The sequence below is a fragment of the Spea bombifrons genome, chromosome 13, assembly GCF_027358695.1.
Source record: "Spea bombifrons isolate aSpeBom1 chromosome 13, aSpeBom1.2.pri, whole genome shotgun sequence".
Classification (NCBI taxonomy): domain Eukaryota; kingdom Metazoa; phylum Chordata; class Amphibia; order Anura; family Pelobatidae; genus Spea; species Spea bombifrons.
In genome coordinates, this window is record NC_071099.1 from 4,999,874 (window position 1) to 5,021,159 (window position 21,286).

The window sequence follows — 21,286 nt, forward strand, 5'->3', positions numbered from 1 at the left end:
GGAGCGCGAGGTCTGTCATTTCAGACCTCTGCTTTACTGCTCACTCATCACTACGCGCCGGCAATTGCCGAGCACCGGGACATGACGTCATCCCCGCGCTCGGCATCAATAGCCGGCGCGTAGTGATTAGGGAGCAGGGAAGCCGAGGTCTGAAGTGCCAGACCTCAAGCTCCCTAATGCTGGGCTAGTTACAGGGAGGTCGTGATCTCCCCAACCAGCCCTGCTCATCGGGCGCCCGCTGATCAGGGCTAGTTGGAGAGATCACGATCTTGCACCTACCTCAGCGCGGCCCTGAAGACCGGCCCAGGGGAGGCGACTTCTCTGCTCGCCCCTCCCCTAGAGATTCGTGGCTTCGTGGGAATCTCCTGCTCGGTTAGTACTCGGTAATCGGTTAGTACCCGGCGTATAAGACGACCCCCGACTTTTGAGAAGATTTTCTGGGGTTAAAAAGTCGTCTTATACGCCGGAATATACGGTATGTATGTTGGGTTTTTAAAATTCAAGACGCTTATTATATTTTGTGGTATTTTGGTCAACTGAACTGGTTTGGGGACCATTTACATACAAAAGTATCAGAAAAATATTTTCATTATATTAATGTAATTTAAGAAAAGTGTAAAAGTGCTGAAAAAGTCTAAAGTTTATGGGCACAAAACACCCTCAGTAAATAAAAATAAAGTTTCACATTAATGAAGGCTCTATTACAGTAATATGTTAACAGAAATTAATGTTTCACAATCCAGTCATAGACTGGAATACAGTTTTTGGTTTTGCACCCACATCTTTCATTAAAAAAGAGAAATCGGAAAATTAATGACAAGCGAATTTTAACATTTCTTCTGGATCTAGAATTTTTTCCCGAGGCTTCCCAATTTTCTGACCCCTTGCAGTTTCTACTGAATCAATCTTTTGCCAGTCAGAGAAAGAGATCGACTGAATCCCTGTGATGAATCAAAAGGGAAAGAGAACAGTAAATGTATCAGATGCAATATTCAAAAGTAAAATAAAACACATACCATAGATACGAGCAAAGTAGAATACAGGGGTTACAATGGTATGATACAAACAGGAAAAATAAAATGATACATTGAATCTCACCATACCTCTGAGAGTAATTAGTTCTTTTATTGCTGTAGCTCCTGGTTTGGGGTCTGACCAGCTAAGAGCTCCTGAATTTATGTCTTCTAGCATGGCTTGTGCTGTCTCAAAACTATCTGTCATTGTGGTTGTAATGACACCAGTGGGACCTCTCTTTACCCAACCACTGCAGTACAGACCTGCAAAATATATATTTGTTTGTTTCCAGAAAGTGACTGTTCTCCATTTTTCACATAAGTTTGTAATAGGAATAATACTCACCTGGATATCCCGTTACTCTACCCATACAGTTTGGAATTATTCCCTGTTCACAAAGAAAAGGCACTGCTGGGGAGATGGGGACACTCTTATAGCCAATGCTACTGAGAATTAGTCCACACGATATATCCTCCACCTGGCCTGTGGGAATAGCAACTGCAGTATCGCCAGTACCCTGTATAACAGCATACATCACAGGAAACCAATTATTTAAGAGAGTATATTTCATTTTTGTTTCTTATAGCTGAAAATCTGAAACTGATGTGGCAAAAATACATAGTACCAATAATATACATACTAAAATAAATAAAAAAAGAAAACCGCATTTGCTCGATTATAAGACAATTTTATTCAGAGCAAATGTTCTGAAAATTACCCCTCGTCTTATGTTCAAGGTCGTCTTATAATCGGACCTCAAATAGAGACTACGATCCAGATCCCCCATAGCGCTGCAGGGGACCTGGATCCTCCTCTCTGGCACCAGGTGGATGTCTGCACGATGCAGACAACCTCCGGCACTTCCTCTGGGGCTTCTAAGACGGAGCGCTGGCGTCACATGACCTTCCAGTGCTCCATCATAGAAGGACCGGTGGAAGCAGCGGCAGTTGTCTGCGCGCATTGCGCCAGAGAGAAGATCGCCCGCATCGCTGCAGGGAACCTGGATCCTTCTCCCTGGCAGCCGGTGAACAGCTACGCGCAGACAACCTCCGCTACTGCCGGAACTTCCGACGGAGCACCAATGTGACATGACCTTCCGGTGCTCAAACGTAGAAGCCCCGGCAAAACTATTGGGCAGTGGAGGGTTTTTTATTTTTTTTTTTTTATTTTTTTTTTACGCACATCGCGCAGATGTCCACTGGCTGCCCGTACTAGACACCAGGGAGTTTAAAGCACAGGGGAGAAGACTAGTAATGCATTGGTAAGTCGGGGGGGATAAGGCATTTCTGGAGGCAGAGTGCCATTTAGGGAGGTATAAGACATATCAGGGGGCAAAGTGGCATATAGCAGGGTATAAAGCATTTCTGGGGGGCAGGTTGGGAAATACAAGAAGATAAAAAAAAATTCTCAATCATAGTTTTTATTAAATATGAAAAAAATAGTTTACATTATATAATATTTACTAGTAAAACTTTCTTCCTATAAGGAAGTCTTATATTCAGGCTTTTTCTTTTTTCCTAAATTAATATTCAAATGTTGGGGCGTCGTCTTATAATCGAGCAAATGCGGTACTTGCCTCCAGCCTTGTGATGGAAAGACGGACTCCTGCTGCTTTTCTTCCATCCTTAGAAGGAAGAACTTGGATCGGACTTCTTAAGAAGTACAGGCCCCATTCTCTGTTGGCTTGGTCCCAGCGTGCACAATCCTTAGCTGCAGGCTTTTCTAAAGCTGACTTTACCAAAAGCTCTGTGAGGCGCTTTCTGGGTCGGGGAAGGTCTGAGGACAACAGAACAGAATGGCGAGTATGCATAATGTATGGAAACATAGCATAAACGAATAACACACAAACCCAGCTTTGCATGTATAGATCAATTGAAATTCACATGTGAACTCAGGATTGAAGGTATAGATCACAAACAGAATCAGACATACAATTCCTGTATTCGCAGGTATATCAATACAATGTATGGAAACATAGCATAGCAGGTATAGATCAACAGAATAACACACAAACCAAGCTTTGCAGGTATAAATCAACTGGAAATCACATGTAAACTCAGCATTAAAAGGTATAGATAAAACCCCCTACATTACAGGCATAGATCACAGGTTGCACACCCCAAAGGCCAGCCCTGGCGTCCACATTCTCTGCATAAAACCTGACCAGCACCCAGATTATACAAACAGATTACAGTCCAGAGTGAGACAACTTTGTCCCCAAACAGCCCAGAGTGAGCCATCTTTGTCCCCAAACAGCCCACTCTGTGCCACCCTTGTCCCATAAACACCCTGTCTGTGCCATCTTGGTCCCCAAGGCTCAAACACACTGCTTGTGCCACCTTTGCCTGAATCATATCCACGATATCATAAAACACCACATTTGGGAAGTGTGCATTTTTTAACTTGAAGCTTTGACATCTGGTCCTTCTGCCACCTATTAGCATCTTTGGGACATCTTTGAAGCCGATCAGTTCAATTTACCACATAAAATCATATATTTTTCAAATCTAGACACCCCAGGGTATTTTAAATGCTGGGATTTTCCATGCACTGATTTTACCACCAGCCTTTTGGTGCAAGGAAGCGAAGGTCTGAAGTGACAGACCTCGCGCACCCCAATGTTGGGCCAGTTGGAGGGAGACTGCCGAGCAGGGCTTGTTGGGGAGATCACAATCTTGCAGCTGCCTCAGCGCGGCCCTGGGAGGCAGCCTTTCTGCATGCCCCTCCCCTATAGATACGCTACCATTTCGGGGCTTTGTGGTGAAACACATTGCTGTCAGCAATGTGATTCACCACAGGGCCCCCAGAATACAGGGCACTTGGCCATACGTTTTGAAGGGGTTCCAAAATCGGTGGGGGTAAAGAATAATCTAGGGGGGGCAATTGCCCCCCTGTAGTGACTCCTACGACAACAGGGGCTACACAATTGGCTGTTAGGCAAATCAGCCTGCCGTCGCAAAGCCAGATCTGATCTCCCCAGCACTATTACCCTCACTTCACCAGCAACCAGCTTTCACTTAGAAGGTTTGTCAGGGCTGAGAATTCACCTTGCATTTTTCTTTTTAAATAAACACTTCCAAGAAGAAGAACTCCTTCAAGCCAAGTCGGGCCACCCATAGTTGATTCTACTTTGCAGTTGTTGGGATGCTGTGCCACCTTAACCCTGTCCTAATTAATCCAAAGTATAAGCACCCCTACAGAAGCCACCCTAGTGCTACTGAGTGCTGGATGTAAGAGACAGAGGGGAGTCGAGGAAATATAGATCAGGAATTTTCATGTTTGTTATCACTCTTTGACAACACTGAATCATGCAGATATGTTTACCCCAAGGGTTCCCACTTATACATAAGAGCTTAATCATAACTCATGAACCCCCCTATTTATACATAAACATATGCCTGCTTTACTCTTTATTGTAACAGTTTTTCTGCTGCTACACTCCATTAGATAATGGTTGGTGACATCAACACAGGTATAGAGGCACATGGGCAAGAGCAAACATTAATATGAGGTCATATTGCATGGTAGGTTCCCGCCGAGGTAATATTCACAATTATTGCTGGGAAACTTAATAATAAACTTAAAATAATAAAAGGACAGAAAAGTATGTAATGGGCAGACAGTAAGGAAGATGAGATGCAACGGACACACTAATGGCTTTTTCCTCACCTTTAGCAATGTCTCCAAGCCCCTGGTAATCGGAAGGGTCAAGCCTTGGACGAGTACCAGGCAGCTGTAGCATTTCTCTGAGCTCCTGAAGGAGGAAGAGTAATCGTTGGCTTATATTTAAGTGTTCCTACAGCATATGTCAATCATTTTTAGAAACATACCTTTATGGTGAAGGCCACTTGCAGGGGCCCACGTCGCCCTATCAGCCAAACTGTCCTAATACGGCTGTGAACCAAAGCATCCAAAGCAGACTGCGTGATGTCTGTCTTCTTTTATGAGGATACAAAACAACATTTAGTCATTGTCCAAGATGGAACATTGTAAAATAGGCTAAAATTAAACTATACTTACCTTCAGAAGCTCAATAGGAGATAGCAGAATTCTAGCAATATCAAGAGCCACATTTCCTTGTCCTAAAATAACTGCTGTTTCATTGCTGAGATCTGGGTTAAGCTGTGAAAAACAGATGTCACATCTACATTTCAGGACTGCTACATTGAAATAGAACACGTTAAGACTGTTTAAAAGTGCCCTTCCCAAAATATTTTCCGTTCAAATCTAGAATACGCCAAAAGAATAAATAATTTCAGCTGTACTGTATCCTTGCACTATAAGTGCAACAACTAATGTTCTCCTCCGAAGGACAGAACCCTAAGAAATGTACTGAATGAAAAAAATGAGATGGAAGAAAACAAACATTTAGGACAAGAGAAAACTGGCATGTGTACCAAAATCAGCCAAGTTATAAATGTGCCCAAAACAATGTGGAAAGAAAACATGACAATGTACAAAGGACGTAAATATTCAAGATCGCAGTTTGTTGCGTATGGGGCTCTGCAGGGAGCCATATTAACAGATCTTAGTCTATTCCGTTAGTTTGAGATTGCTCTATCGTATACCACCCTTCACTTTTACCATCAGGTATTTGCCATCGGCTTAAATGGAACAGGGAATATGCATTGTGGTACCTGCTTATGTCTGGAAGGTTAAGGGCACCCTCTTTTAGGTTTTTGAATAATAACCTCTGAGATATACTGGGTCTCTTCCCTGCCCAAATAAAATTATTAAAACATTTTTTGTATATCATTTAACTGTTTTTTTGGGGAATCTCAAAAGTATTAGTCTAAAAATATATAGCCAGTTGGGGGGGGGATATACGCTTTCATGTCCCCACCATGATATCTCTAGGTTTCCCCATTCCTTGATATACTTAATAATTTTATTCTAGTTCTAGTAAAGTAAGCAGGATAACACCTGCGTATAGGTATTATGTTTACATTTCTCTTTATATGCTGGGGAAGAGGTTCTAATGATAGATAAGAGTGGTGATATAAAACCTACAGTTGGTTAGGAGTGATCTGATCATCATCAGCCCACTTACTAAAATCACAGCGTTTGACCTGGAAGCACCCTGGACTTTCAGGTCAGTGCTGTTTTTTTTTATAATTTTTTTTTCTTTCGATGCTGATGTTCCATTGGAGCACAGCATTGACTGATATTTAGTCCCCCTAAGCTTGTGGGGACAAATGTTAACCCCTGCAATGCCACAAATGTGTCATACACAATTGTGGCATTGAAGGGGTTAACGCTGCACTGTCGCTCTCATGGAGCGATCAGGCAGCAGGGGGGTGTTGTGTCAGGTCCCCACACTCATGGGGAGACCAAAGAACCCTCTCCCCCTGTCCCTGAAGCTGCCTCTGGCAGCTGGGACTCAATTGCTGGTCTATAGACCAGCCATTGCAGGGGGAGTCTCTGATGACTGCTGTAGGCTTCCATGCCTACAGGAATCATCAAAGGGCTTGTGGGGGCTCATTTTTGCTGTTGCTGGCCTGTCTGGGCTTCCAGGCAGACCACCAGCAGCAGAGCCCCGTACAAAACGGGAATTAACCCCTAAATGCCGGCATTGAAGGGGTTAACGCTGCATTGTCGCTCTCTCATGGAGCGATCAGGCAGCAGGGGGGTGTTGGGTCAGGTCCCCACACTTGTGTGGGGGCCCAATCAACACACAACCCCCTTCCCTGAAGCTGCCTGTGGCAGCTGAAACCACGATTGCTGGTTTTCCAGCAACCGTGTTTTCAGCCTACAGGATCACTCCGTGGGAGTGATCTCAGGCTCGGGGGCGGGCTCTGTGTGGCTGTGCTGTCTGCCCAGACTCCTGGGCAGACAGCAGCAGCGCCCCCGTGTGGTGACTCAGCCTCTTACATCCACAATTTTTTCTGGATGTAAGAGGCTGACAAAACCTAGGCGCCAGGACAAAATTCTCTGTCGCCATGGCGACCTGGCGCCTGGGATTTGTCGAGCCCTGGTTTAACATCACAATTAATAAGGGAGATTGGTCTATATTTGATGGATTTTTTTGGTTTTAATAAAAAGGTATAATATTGGCCTGTAGTAATTCTTTTGGTAGGGTACATGGACCAATATTTATGTGATGTATACATGTTTGTATTTGTCTTTTTAATATTTGTAACAATAAAAAAATTTGTCCTGAGGTTAGAAATACCCAATATTTTTTGCACGTTATAGGGCAATACAAGTATAATTTTGCTATTTCAAAACCTTTTTTCCCCCAAACTGGTCATTCTGCACCCATGTCCTATTTGGGACATCTTTAATGTCAGGTTGTTTTACCACCCTTAAACCATATTTTTTGAAAACTAGAAACCCACAGTATTTTAAATGCTAGTAGTTTAACTGTTCCCATTCACTAATTCTACTACTAGCATTTGTCAAACTTTGTGTAATTTTTTCCCCACACACATTGTATCTTAGGTATGAATTTACAGCTCCTGGTATACTTCACTGTCAAACAACCCAATATGGGTTTAGCAACATCTCCCGAGTACAGTGATACTGCCCATGCATAGGTCCGTCAGGTAGTTTAGGGGGCTAAAGGGACACATTAGGAAATTGCACATTTTTTTTTTTTATTTTGACATCTGCTTGAAAACTAGACACCCAATGGTATTTCAGATGTTGGTATTTTAACTCTTTCCATGCTAGGATACAGCACCATTTTTTGGAACTTGCTCATTTATTTCATTTATTTATTTCGTACATATTTACTTTTAACCAGAAGTTTTCTTTATTCATTCAATTATTTTTTAATTTTTTTTAAAAAATGAACTCTTATTTTACTGATTGCATAGCGATTAGTGAGATGGACTCCATTGACATTGCACGGTGTGCACAAAATTAAATAAAACCATCTTTTGTTCAGTGCTAAGCTAGCTGTACATATTAGTTTTACACCTGTTTATATAACAGAATTGTTTATTGATTGCTTTGTGTGTGGAGGGAACACAGATATTGTAGTAGTAATTTCTAGATACCAAGAAACCTATAAGAATTTTTATTTATGGGGACTATTGCTACAGTTACCAGTGACACTCACATGTCTTTGAGAAGGGAGTCCATTGTACCAGCCAACAAAGTCTCTTGCAGAGTACACTCCAGGTAACTCTTCTCCAGGTATCCCAAGCTCACGCTTACTGTCAGCCCCGTAGCTCTGTGAGACAATTTAGGCAGTATGAGACATGTATAGAAATCCATTTTCATACCCAGCACCCCAATGTCCACTTACCAGCACAACAGCATGATAAGCAGCCTGCAGCTCTTCCAGTGTTATGTCTTTCCCAACTGTTACATTGCCATAAAATGCACACCGCTCAGATTTGGCTGTCTGAGTAAATGTGTTAACAACATTCTGAGGAATAAAAAACAAAAAACAAACAAAAACACAGTAATATTAAAATTGACTGTTGCAGAAAGGTAAATTGGGGGAAAGTACATTTTAGAAAACAAAAAGAAAAGGGAAACAGCTATGACACCTTTGATTCCATCGTTACTAATATAAAACAACCTACTTTTACTTTCATAAAAATACATGGCAAATGTTGAGCTGTGAATGTTTAGAAACCGTGACACTATCAATTATCACATTGATTAACTCCACAGGTCCGCATTTATTGGTACAAAATATAAAACGTAGATAAAGTTATTCAGCAAAGTGGAAGTGGGAAGGTGAATTGAGATTTCAACGCATTAGTTTCATTATATCATATTTGCTCCATTATAAGACTACCCCCCAAAATTTGAATATTAATTTAGAAAAAATAAAGTCTGAATATACCCTATAGGACAGTGCCGCTGTTGGCACGCCGAGCCATCTCTGTGGGCACGCTGTGACCAGGGCCGGACTGGCCCACCGGGATACCGGGAAATTTCCCGGTGGGCCGGCAGATTCGTAGGCCGGACGGCTGCCCGAAATCTAATCTAAACGGCCGGCGCTACTTCAATTCTTTTTTATTAAAGTATTAAAGCAGCGCCGGCCGGTGGCATCAGCACTCAGCGGCCGTGTGCGATGGCCGCCTACTGATGGGAGCAGCGTGAGGGGTGAAAGCCCCGCCCCCTCGCACGGACCTTTCACCCCTCATGTTGCTCCCATCACTATGCGGCCATCAGATTAATGGAAATTTAATCGAAACGGCCGATGCGTGCTGACACCGCCGGCCGGAGCTACTTTAATACTTTTTTTATGTTACTTTATATGGCAAGCCGATACAGCATATTCAATTTAAAAAAAAAAAGAATTAAAGTAGCTCCGGCCGGCGGTGTCAGCACGCATCGGCCGTTTCGATTAAATTTCCATTAATCTGATGGCCGCATAGTGATGAGAGGAGCGTGAGGGGTGAAAGCTCACTCTCCTCCCTGCGATCCCCCTGCATCGATCACACTGTGATCTCTATGCAAGTCCCCACAGACTTGCATAGAGATCACAGTGTCTGTGCCTCATTGGAGCAATTGGATATCCCTGTCCTCCAATGACCTTCCGGGTGACGTCAGCAGTGAAGTGACTCCCTGATCGGCTTTTAAAAATGTAACAGTTTTCCGGCGTCCATAGTCCATAGGGAATTCTTGGGATGCGTTTTTTTTAGACTTACCAGTACTTCCATAGGGGACTGAAGGGGTTAATAAAAGCTTTTCTGTGCAATTTATGTGATGTTAACAGAGTCTACATATTCTGTCTCTTTTATAACACTTCTTGCAATTATATTACAATGAACCCCTTATTGAGAGTTGGTTGCTTTGAATAGAATATTTATGTAGCATCTTTGCGGTTTACTGAAATATCTGAAGTGAACATGTATCACAGATATCTGGGACTATTTGGTCCACAGCGGTAAAGATATTTAGTCATAAAAAAGGAGTAAAAACAGGATAAGAAACAACCCCACATTTTTACATAAAAACATCTAATAGAAACGGATTCTTCTTTTAGAGAAAGAAAAAAAAAAGCTTTTTTTCTTTCTGGAAATTCAATTTATGTAAACTGTAAAAACAAACAGGGAAAGAACAGCTGCCATTTGGATATTAACCCATTCTAAAGTTCAGTCTCTTATCTGCAAGGCCATTCTACCAATGCAATGTTCAAGGACTTCACTCGTATCTTCTGTAGAAAGCCTCTCCTAGACAATCCCTCTGAAAACATACTAGTACTATAGAGTGCCAGACAGCTCAAGGTGATATGCCCTAGAATTTGGTGATGTCAATACGTTTTTAGACATCATTTACTGCAAAGGATTTTCAACCAAGCATTAAAAATTATAATTTTGTTTATGATTATATTAGGTTAGCTAATTTCTTTTGAGTGTTTAAAATGGGGGCACTACGTATGAAAATTGCTGTAATTCTTAATGTTTCTTATGATATTTTTGTCCATCCCCTCAAATTAAAGTTGAAAGTCAGCACTTCAATCACATCTTGATTATCTCATTACAACTTCACTGAATTTATGAAAACTATGTCAATGTTCAAATATTTTTAGAGCCAACTGTATATATTTGACGACTAAGAGAAAAAAAAGTATCACTGACACAGTAAACAAGGGCGGACTTGCTAAGTCACTCAAAGTACCACACACTCAAACGGGAGCAGAGTAGGGGAGCACATGTAACATGCTGTTAACTGACCCTGCTGTACTAGCACAGCTGCTCATGTGTGAACAGCAAGAAAGGTGAGCTTCAGACAAAGTAAGGGTATACGGCGTAATAAGGTGTGAGGTGTGACTGAGTATTTTTTAGTGTGTTTTAGATTGAGTGTGTATGTGTTATAGTGTGTGGGTGTAGAAATGTGCCCTGGCGTGTATGTTACAGGCAGTAAGTCACTTAGTAAAAAAAAAAAAAAAAAAAACCCTCACCTTTACTTCAGGATGATCAGGTGCCACACCAAAACGTACTAAGCCAAAGGGCACTGGCAGTTTTTCATATATATCCACAAGAAGCTTTGAGTGATGCTGTAAAGACAGAGAGAAAATCATACAGTGGCAAGACACCTGTCTGCTGGAATAAAAGAGGAAGAAACAGTGTTGACTATGTTTCTTTTAAAAAAAGACATTAGAACAGGGATGGACTGCACCTCAATGAGGAGGGGGCTGCAGTGCTAGGGGAGAGGTTGGCTAGGGGAATTGAGGATCTTTTAAACTAGGTTCTGGGGGGGGGGATAAATATAGAAATGAAGTGCTAGCTAGAGTAGACTCTGGTGGGGTTAGCACAGACAATATGGTGTTGCATAGTACAAAACCTGCTGTCAAGAATTATTTGTCAACTGTTACACCAGAAATGGGTAGTAACCTTAAATGTTGGAAATATTGGTAAGTAATGAACAATATGACTTGATCGGTATCACGGAAACGTGGTGGGATGATACATATGACTGGTCAGTAAACTTACAAGGATATTCACTTTTTAGAAGGGACAGAGTAAATAGAAAAGGGGGAGGGATTTGTTTATATGCAAACCCTAAACTTAAGCCCAATATTAAGGAAGATGTGCATGATGACAGTAGTAATGTGGAGACGCTGTGGGTGGAGATTAACCTAGATAGTAAGAAGAGTCACACACTACTTGTGGGTGTATGCTACAAGCCACCCAACATTAGCAATGAGGGGGAAGATCAACTGCTATTTCAAATTGAAAAGGTTGCATATAGAAATGAAGTTTTGATCATGGGAGATTTTAATTACCCAGATATAGATTGGAATAGTGGAACTTGTTCCACTAAGGGCAGCAAGTTTCTGAACCTGCTTAATGACCAATTTATGTCACAATTAGTAGAGACCCCAACCAGAATGGATGCCTGTCTAGATCTGGTAATAACTAACAATGAGGAACTTATCTCAAACATTAAAGTAAGAGAACACTTGGGAAATAGTGACCATAACATGGTTTCATTTGAGATTAATTCCAAAAAGCAAATGGGTAACCTCTACCAAAACTCTTCATTTCAGAAGGGCAAACTTTGACAGGCTAAGGTCCACCATGGAATGTATAGACTGGGATGGATTGTTCTCTGGGTTAAACACAGAGGACAATTGGAATACCTTTAAGCACATATTGCAAAGTTACACATCCCAATATATACCTATGGGAAACAAATACAAAAGAAACAAATCAAAACCAATGTGGCTTACCTGGAAAGTAAAACGGGAGATAAGGAATAAACAATTGGCATTTAAGCATTATAAAAGCGAGGGGTCGGTAGTATCATTTATGGTATACAAAGATGCCAACAAAGCCTGCAAAAAGGAGATTAAAATGGCTAAACTAGAAAATGAGAAAGGAAAGTAAAACCAATCCCAAGAAATTTTTCAAGTATGTGAAGGGAAAAAAGTTAAAGGTAGAGAATGTCGGTACGTTATTATCTGAAACTGGAAATTTGGTTAGTGAGGACAGAGAGAAAGCCGACATCTTAAATGCTTTTTTTTCTTCTGTGTATACCAACGAAGAACCAATGACGGAGCCCCTGCTGGCTAATTTTAAGGAACCGTTGCAACAAACATGGGATTGGCTGACACAAGAAAAAGTGCTCAAGCAATTAAATACTGTTAAGGTAGACAAGGCCCCTGGACCGGATGGTATACACCCAAGGGTACTGAAGGAACTAAGCCTAATTCTGGCCCAGCCACTATTGCTAATCTTTAGGGATTCTTTCAGCTCGGGCATAGTTCCATTAGATTGGCGCAAGGCAGATGTTGTGCCCATATTTAAAAAGGGATCAAAATCTCAACCGGGCAGTTACAGGCCAGTAAGCTTAACATCGGTAGTGGGGAAATGATTTGAAGGTTTGCTAAAGGTATACATTCAAGATCATATCTTGATCCATAATCCAATTAGTAGAAGTCAACATGGATTTGTGAAAGACCGGTCTTGTCAAACCAACCTATTGGCATTCTATGAAGAAATTTGTAAAAATATAGACCTGGGGTTGGCTGTGGATGTGAATTATCTAGATTTGCCAAGGCGTTTAATACGGTTCCGCATTAAAGGCTACTCTATAAATTAACAGAAATAGGCTTAGGGGCAAATGTCTGTATGTGGATTAGAAATTGGCTAAAAGATAGAATGCAGAGGGTTGTTGTGAATGGCTGTTTCTCAGCCTGTACGCAGGTATTAAGTGGAGTGCCTCAGTGGTCTGTCCTCGGTCCTCTTCTTTTTAATTTATTTATAAATGATCTCCCAAGCTGCATTAAGAGCCATGTCACAGTTTTTACTGATGACACAAAATTAGGCCGGGTAATTCAGACTAATCTTGATGTTTCTTCATTGCAGGAAGATCTAGACAGAGTTGGGGACTGGGCGTGCAAGTGGCAGATGAGGTTCAATATAGAGAAATGCAAAGTTATGCATTATGGTAAAAATAATAAAAATGCAATCTATTTTTTAAATGGAATAGCCTTGGGGGAAACTACCAATGAGAAGGATTTAGGAATAATGGTTGACAACAGACTTGACAACAGTGAGCAATGCCAGCAAGCAGCTGCGAGGGCCAATAAGGTTTTGGCATGCATAAAAAGAGGTATTGATTCAAGGGAGGAGGATATCATCTTGCCTCTGTACAGGTCGTTGGTAAGACCTCACCTTGAATATGCGGTACAATTCTGGGCACCCGTCCTTAAAAAGGACATTATGGAATTAGAAAAAGTGCAAAGGAGGGCTACGAAATTAATAAGGGGATTGGGAGATACTTATATACATACATAGTTATGAAGAGAGACTAAAAAATTTAAAATGATATACACTGGAAAAACGGCTTCTCAGAGGGGATATGATAACATTATATAAATATATGCAGGGCCAATATAAAGAGCTCTTCAGTGACCTGTTCATTAACAGAAATATACAAATAACAAGAGGTCACCCTCTGAGACTGGAAGAGCGCAGGTTTCATAGACGACAAAGGAAGGGATTCTTCACAGTGAGGACTATTAAGGTGGAATTCACTTCCAAGGGAGGTGGTGTTATCCAATACATTAGATACCTTCAAAAGGGGCCTCAATATTTTCTTAGAAAGGCACGATATACAGGGATATAAATAGAATAATATTAATATTTTAGAGCTTCTTGATCCAAGGAGAAATCCGATTGCCTCTTGGAGTCAAGAAGGAATTTTTTCCCCTGATGGCAGAATTCGAAGTAGCTTAATTAGGGTTTTTTTGCCTTCTTTTGGATCAAGAATAGAAAGGTTAGGTAGAAGGGTTGAACTTGATGGACTTAGGTCTTTTTTCAACCTTATGAACTATGTAACTATGTAACATGTATGTATGAAAGTAGTTAACATGTCTGAATTGCTAAACTTGCAAAAGTAGCAGCCGCTTGCGTGTGCATGCACCCAAAAATCTTTAGATTTTTGTTAAACAATGTTATGTGCGCTTATACTGAGGCTCTGCAAAGATGTTTGCAGAGCCTCAGCAGCTATAGATGTTTCTTCTGTTGATATATTAACCCCTAGTGGGGCAGGTAAAACATTTTCGGGATCTATCAATAACGTGCATTCTTTAATTTGTGTTTTTTTATTTTTGTATTGCTGTAATACTTGATTTATTGTTTGTATTGTCCATATATTTATATTGTATTGTGTATTATCTATTCCTTTTTTATCTATCTTTATTAAAGCATATATTTTTATACCTATTTTAACGCTGTCAGTTTTTCTTATATCAGGGGGGGCATAAGACATATCAGGGGGCACAGTGGCATAAAGAGGCTATAAGGCATATCAGGGGGCACAGTGGCATGTAAGGGGGTAAAAGGCATATCAGGGGGCATGGTGGCATATCAGTGGCATATTGAGGGTAAAAGGCATATCAGTGGCATATAGGGGGCTATAAGGCATATCAGGGGACAGAGTGGCATATCAGTAGCATATAGGGGGCTATAAGGCATATCAGGGGGGCACAGTGGCATATAGGGGGTATAAGGCATAACGAGGGTAAAAGGCATATCAGGGGACAGAGTGACATATAGGAGGTATAAGGCATATCGGGGCACAGTGGCATCTCTGGCATATAGGAGGGTATAAGGCATATATATGGGGGCAGAGTGGCATATAGGGGGTATAAGGCATTTCTGGGGCAGAGAGGCAAGCTGGGGTGAGATGTGCATAACTGGGGGGCAGGTTGGCAAATAAAAGAAAATATAAACAAGAGGCATTTTTCATTAAATATGAAAAAATAGTTTAATTAATATTTACTAGTAAAACTTTTTTGGTATTAAAACTTAGTTTGAGAAATAACGTGTTTTGGGTTTTTGTACCTAAAATACAGCTTTAATTATTATGTCAGTAAAAGGCGAATAGAGAAATGCCATTGTGATAAAGATATAAAAGTGTTAATGACACATCTTAATGTAAATTATACGTTTTTATTTTAAACGAAATATTTGCATATTATTATTTTTTTACCCGATTAATCGAAAAAATTATCAGCCAAATAATAGATTATGAAAATAATCATTACTTTCAGCCCTAGTTCGGGTCTTGACCCAGAGAACCGGAGAAGGGGTGCTTCACCCAGAGATCTCCTGGTCAAACCCGGAGAGTTCCCAGGTATGGTTGTGATACTGCACCATTGGGATTTTTTATTTGGTTTTAGAACCGAGAAATAAAAGGATTGGTTTTGATGAGTTTCTGTGATCTTGACAGTTTGAGCATAGCAAAATTCCATTCACTAAATGTATTCTTACAGTATTACACTATGTGTTTATGGGGTTTTTTTCATGTAATGAATTATGAAGACTTGTTGCTGGTAAAACTATTGGAGGAATACCCTTTCCTTAACACTTTGTGAATCACTTGGAGTGCAGTGTCACTAACATTTTGTTTAGGTTATTTAGGTTTATCTAATTACTTTACAATAAACTGTAGACGTTGCTATTGTTGACGGTCATGTGATATTTTGGATGAATTTTCCTGCTTAAGCACCACACTGAGTGGATTCTTTATGGTGACGCTAATGAAGTTTGTTCCACCACCGACTTTAACTAGTTAGAGTGTCCGGCTAGGTGAGCTATTCTATTCTATTCTTTACGGAACATACAAATGACTAATATGCAGCTTTTTTAAACAAATACTAGATATAACATATGGTATGACTGTTCCATTAAGTTAAATCCACTATACTAAAAGTATTACCTTTAGTAGATGTTGAGCAGTGTAGAATCCGGCAGGGCCACTTCCAATTATGCAGATCCTAGGAGAATGAGGAAAGTTGCAGAGGTATCTATGCACTCCTTGAAAAGGTAAAAAAGAGGGGAAAAAAAAGGATCCAGTTATGCGAAAGCTGGAGCAAGCTGGTTAAAAGAATGCAGAAAATAAGGTAAGGTGCATTCTAAATAATTACAACATGTAATGAGATCTCAGTCATCTTAGCCCCTATTAGCTTGTTTGTGCCATCTTTGCCCCAAACTGCTTGTCAGTGCACCCAAACAGCTTGTCAGTGCCATCTTTGCCCCTAACGGCTTGTCAGTGTCCCCAAACTTGTCTATTGCATCTTTGCCATAAAGCAGCTCGTCGGTGCCCCCAACTAGCCTGCTTGTGCCATATTTGCCCCCAAACAAGATGAGTGGGAGAGAAAATCCTGGTGGTTGATTGACTATTAACAACTACTTTTCTAAAACAGTGCAGGGTGCAATACTTACCTGGCTCCATTCAACTGACTCTAGGAGACATGTGAATATTTAAACTCCCCTTATTGCAATATTGTGTTGTTATTATTGTGACACATAAACCATTGCAGTCTACAACACATCACCTATACATCTGCAATCTTAAAATTTAAAATGAAAAACACGTTGCTGTCTCCTAATCTGTTTTGCGGCCCATAATCCCTTGCACCCAGATACCTTCACAATTATGCTCTCCTAACCCTTGTCAATAAACCAAGAGCTGGACTCTCTTGACCCTGGTCAATAAAAATATAACTGCATTCTACTAACCCTGACATTTAACTGTATATCTTCAATCTAAATAACTCTGGCAGACAACTAAAAGCCCTTGCCCTAATAATCGTAAATCTTATAACCTTGGCAGATATCTATTTATCAGCACTCTTCTAACTTTAGAAGATACAGAATGGGTGCTACTCAGAGTAACGGGCACATGACAAGAAGGTGATTGGCTAACCAAGCTGAAAGCACATGCCAATGACAACTGCAGAGAAGTTAGGCTGAATTAAGAGGGGTAGAGCTAGGGTCAACTCAGTAGTATGGTCAATTTAAATTAAATACAACAGCCACACATTTATTTTTCATGATTCTATTTAAGTTTAGGTTTTTCCCCACAGGGTACTCACCTAGGCAATATTTTTATGTGTTCTAAAAAGGTGGGTTTTAGCTTTGTGGCTAAACCTCTGCATTACCAGTGTCAAATATGGTTTATATCTATCACATGGTTATTGATATGTTGCATATCCCACAATTCTGTTCTATATACTATGAATGTGTTCGGTAAAATGTTATATTTCTTCTTGATGCTTACTGCATGCATTCTCATAAGATAATTCATATCCCACAGAGGTGCACTCGTCTAACCCTTGCAGATATCTACACATATGACCCCACATATCTACACTGCTATATTCGCCAAACCCTTGCAGTCATGTCCACATACAGCCGGACTCTTAAACCTATGGATCGAATCCCCTGCAGCGTCGGATATTTGCATAGCTGTACTCCCACAAACCTTGCCAAATACGAAACCCGAACATCTTTATTCTCCTACACCTCACTCTGAAAATGATAGTCAATAGTCCTGAATTATGGTTGACTAGACTTTACTGGGCACTAACGTAAAACGCATCAGACTGGAAGGCTAGTGAAAGTCTTGTAGTTACATTCTTCATAAGCGTATATAAAAGACAGAATACAGAATTTACCTAGTGGGCGTCTGGGACCATATCGGAAACCTCCTGGAAGGCTCACACGACGAGACAGACCCCACATCCAGTAACCGCGCGTACACATTTCGAATGACAGGCCCGATGAATGACAGGGCCTGAATTGAAAGCAACATACCATAAGCTCCTCCCGCTGCATTTTGAGCTGTGAGCATTCTCATGCCCGACAGAGGGCGCCCGTGTATAATTGATTTGCGGAGAAACTAGCAGTAATTGAATCTTTATTGCTATCGGTTTAAAACACTAATTATTCAAATATGAAAACCAAGCTTTTCATGTAGTGCATTGTGCGCTCTGCTACCCTCGAAAGAGCCCAATTTCAAACTATAGGATAGGACCCCTATGAGCTCCACAAACACCCTGCCCCATCCATTTCTCATACATGAGAATTACACCCCCTTAGCAAAGAAAAATATGCAGTATAATGAATAAGATGTGTGTCATTTAGTAACGTATAAGCCTCTCATACCCATGACAGACCCAAATCCAGTGACATCAATTTTAGGCCCCTAGTTTAAGGGATAGTAACACACAGAGGCAAGGCTAGATTATAAATTATCATGTTAGTTAACCTTTTATTGTAATAACCTTTATAATCTGAAATTGTCATCCAAATGATTTATAAAAAGAAAACATAAACAAAAAAGGTATATCGTGTAGTAATTTTGGTATCCTTTGGTTACTGATAAGCATCAATTGCACCTCATTAAATGCATTAATTCAAAGAACAGAAAAAATATAAAGTGAAATACTATTAAAACACCTTGATTATTACCATATTCGCTCGAATATAAGACAAGGTTTTTCTAAGCTCAAATACGCTGGAAAAATACCCCCTTGTCTCTGCCTCCAGAAAAGCCTTATGCCGAGTATGAATGTCCGAAAATGAGGAGGCACCCATATGAAAACAAAGCAGAGGACTTTCACGCTGTCTCACACTCACTCTCACACAATCACTCACTCTCATGCTCTCTCTCTCCCACACTCTGATTCGCCCTCTCACACTCTCTTACACGCTCTCACACTCTTACTCATGCTTTCACTTTCGTACACCCTCACTCACTCTTATACAGTCTCTCACACATTCTTACACTCTCACACTCTCTTTCACACTCTCACTCACTTTGGAGGCTATCTTGGAGTTCAATGACTAATCACAGTGATTGCATGATCTTTTCTGCAGATTTTCTGCCTCTATCTTTGTGATCTGGAGGAGAGAGAGAGAGGATCTGGAGGAGAGACAGAGCATTGTGTGCATTCTACAGATTTTGATATATGCATATGTCCAATACTTCCCATAAGACTTAACATTTCCCTGTGTCCCAGTGATCATGGAGCATGTCTACAGTGCTGAACAAAGTGTCATCTCAGATACTGAGCGTATATTTTGGGTGTGGTGTTTCTCTCCATCAGAGGAGGACTTACAGGACAAAGACCTCCATGGCTAGTATTTGGACTAAGATCTCATATCCAAGACTGGGAACTGGAACCGCTCGGCGCCCCTCATTCTCCTCCACGAGGCCTCTACCTCCGTCCCGGTGCCGGCATATTGCGGCGCTCTGCATGAAATGCCGGCACCGGGACGGGGGAGAGGGCTCGTGGAGGAGAATGAGGGGCGCCGAGCGGTTGCTAGGCGCCCCTCTCTCTCCTCCGCGTCAAAAAAAAAAATGCCGGTGAGCGGCATTTAAAAGCCGCTCACTGGCCCCCTGGCACGTGCCATGGCTGCCATACCCTATATACGCCTCTGGTTCCCACTGTGTAAAGGACAAAACTGAATCTCATCAATATGAGAGCAAAGTGTAGAGGAGCTCCATGTGTCTGCTGGATACAATGTATCTGGATTCTTCAGTGTATTGACTGAAGAGTCGGTCCCATGTGAATAAACAATTTGCTGGAAAGTGCTCACCAAAGAATGGTCAAAAAAACAGAACTTATACATAAACCAAGGTGGTAATTTTAATGGCAATCATAACCCCAAACCGGTTTTGGCATTCATACGCCATGTTCAAGGTGATGCATAAGCATTCATGACTGAACAAGGTAATTTATATTCACTCCCCTCAGGGTCAATTAACCCAAAAAGGGTGTGTTACAATAATTCAAAATGCAATAGTACAAAAATACAACAATGCTACATTCAAGAAAACCACTGACCAATTTATTTCTCTGTTTAAGCCTGCAGAATTATTTTCATTCTGTAGCGCTCTCAATTCTCAAATCCAAAAAGATTTGAGCTGTAAAAGGGCTTTCACTTTTGAATGGGTATAGATCGTAACCCAAAAATCTCAAAGTACCAGGAGTTTACAACAAATGAAATGTGCAAAAGCATATAAAAAATAGTCAGTACAAAACCAGGCACAGGGACCGTCCACCGTCCAGCAGCAGGAGCTCCCCAGTATATCCCTCTCTCACTCAATGCGTTTCACTGGACAGCCAGCTTCCTCAGCAGATAAATCAGGATTTTCTTTGCAGCTTGCCCCAAAATATAGTACAGATTATAGTACTTATGAACTCAGCAGATCCAGAGTGATTCAATTTTGGAGTGTCCATATACTTCTTTATAAGTAGTAATCCCCTCCCCTCAATATGGTCACATGACCGCTGAATACACCAATGAGATGGAATCTCAATCTTTCAATAAAGTCACATAACACAAATAAATAATGTAATCATATACAAAAGGTGCATTATACATTATATGTAGTAATGACGTCTCCTCTCCACAAGGGAGGCACATGAGGTTACCCCTCGTCTGTCCCCCGGACCCTTAGCGTCCAAAAAGGAATCTCGGATCCCTGGATAAGATCAGAGAGGACATAACCCCGGCCCCCAACGCAGCTCGTCTTGATTAACCTCTCAGCGTCAGTATGCTCTAAGAACAACATTTGGACTGTTGCCAGGGACAGTGAAGCATCTGCACGCACATAAATGCTATTCAATAAAGAGAGAAGATCTCTCAAAATACCATTCATAAAAACAGTTGAATAAATAGATAAATAAATCAAAGAAAAAACCTGTGAAAAGATGGTGGATGATGATGAAAAAAGGAAAAATGTAAATAAAAAAATAAAAATGAAAAAAAATTAAATGAAAAAAATAAATATAATGAAAATAAAATATATAAAGAAAAAATGTACAGTTAAAAATAAAAATGTGTGAAAATAAGAATTAAAAAAAGAAAAATATGAATAAAATAAAAAAATTATATATAGTAATAAATATATATAGTAAAAAATAATTTATATAGATAAAAATGAATGACAATAAAATAAAATAGTTATTTTAAAATTAATGTTAGAAACAGAATAAACTGTGTTATGTTGATCTTCTATAAAAAGGGGAAAAAAGAAAAAACAAATATCAATATAAGAC

The 21,286-nt window shown here is 40.5% G+C and overlaps 1 protein-coding gene across 2 annotated transcripts; it reads right to left on the minus strand.

Moving 5' to 3' along the window:
• Positions 1–625: 625 nt before the first annotated feature.
• Positions 626–18,009, minus strand: FDXR (ferredoxin reductase). 2 transcript variants are annotated; one of them, XM_053453620.1, is made up of 12 exons: positions 17,894–18,009; positions 16,153–16,250; positions 10,883–10,978; positions 8,267–8,389; positions 8,078–8,191; positions 5,035–5,136; positions 4,845–4,952; positions 4,684–4,768; positions 2,591–2,790; positions 1,360–1,531; positions 1,104–1,277; positions 626–941 (listed from the first exon to the last, which is right to left on the minus strand). In XM_053453620.1, exons 1-12 carry the CDS (start codon positions 17,979–17,981, stop codon positions 811–813), a joined length of 1,491 nt encoding a protein of 496 aa, XP_053309595.1. In that variant the 5' UTR covers positions 17,982–18,009; the 3' UTR covers positions 626–810. The 2 variants fall into 2 exon arrangements, with proteins under 2 accessions (XP_053309595.1, XP_053309596.1); XM_053453621.1 differs by lacking the exon at positions 8,267–8,389.
• Positions 18,010–21,286: the final 3,277 nt, after the last annotated feature.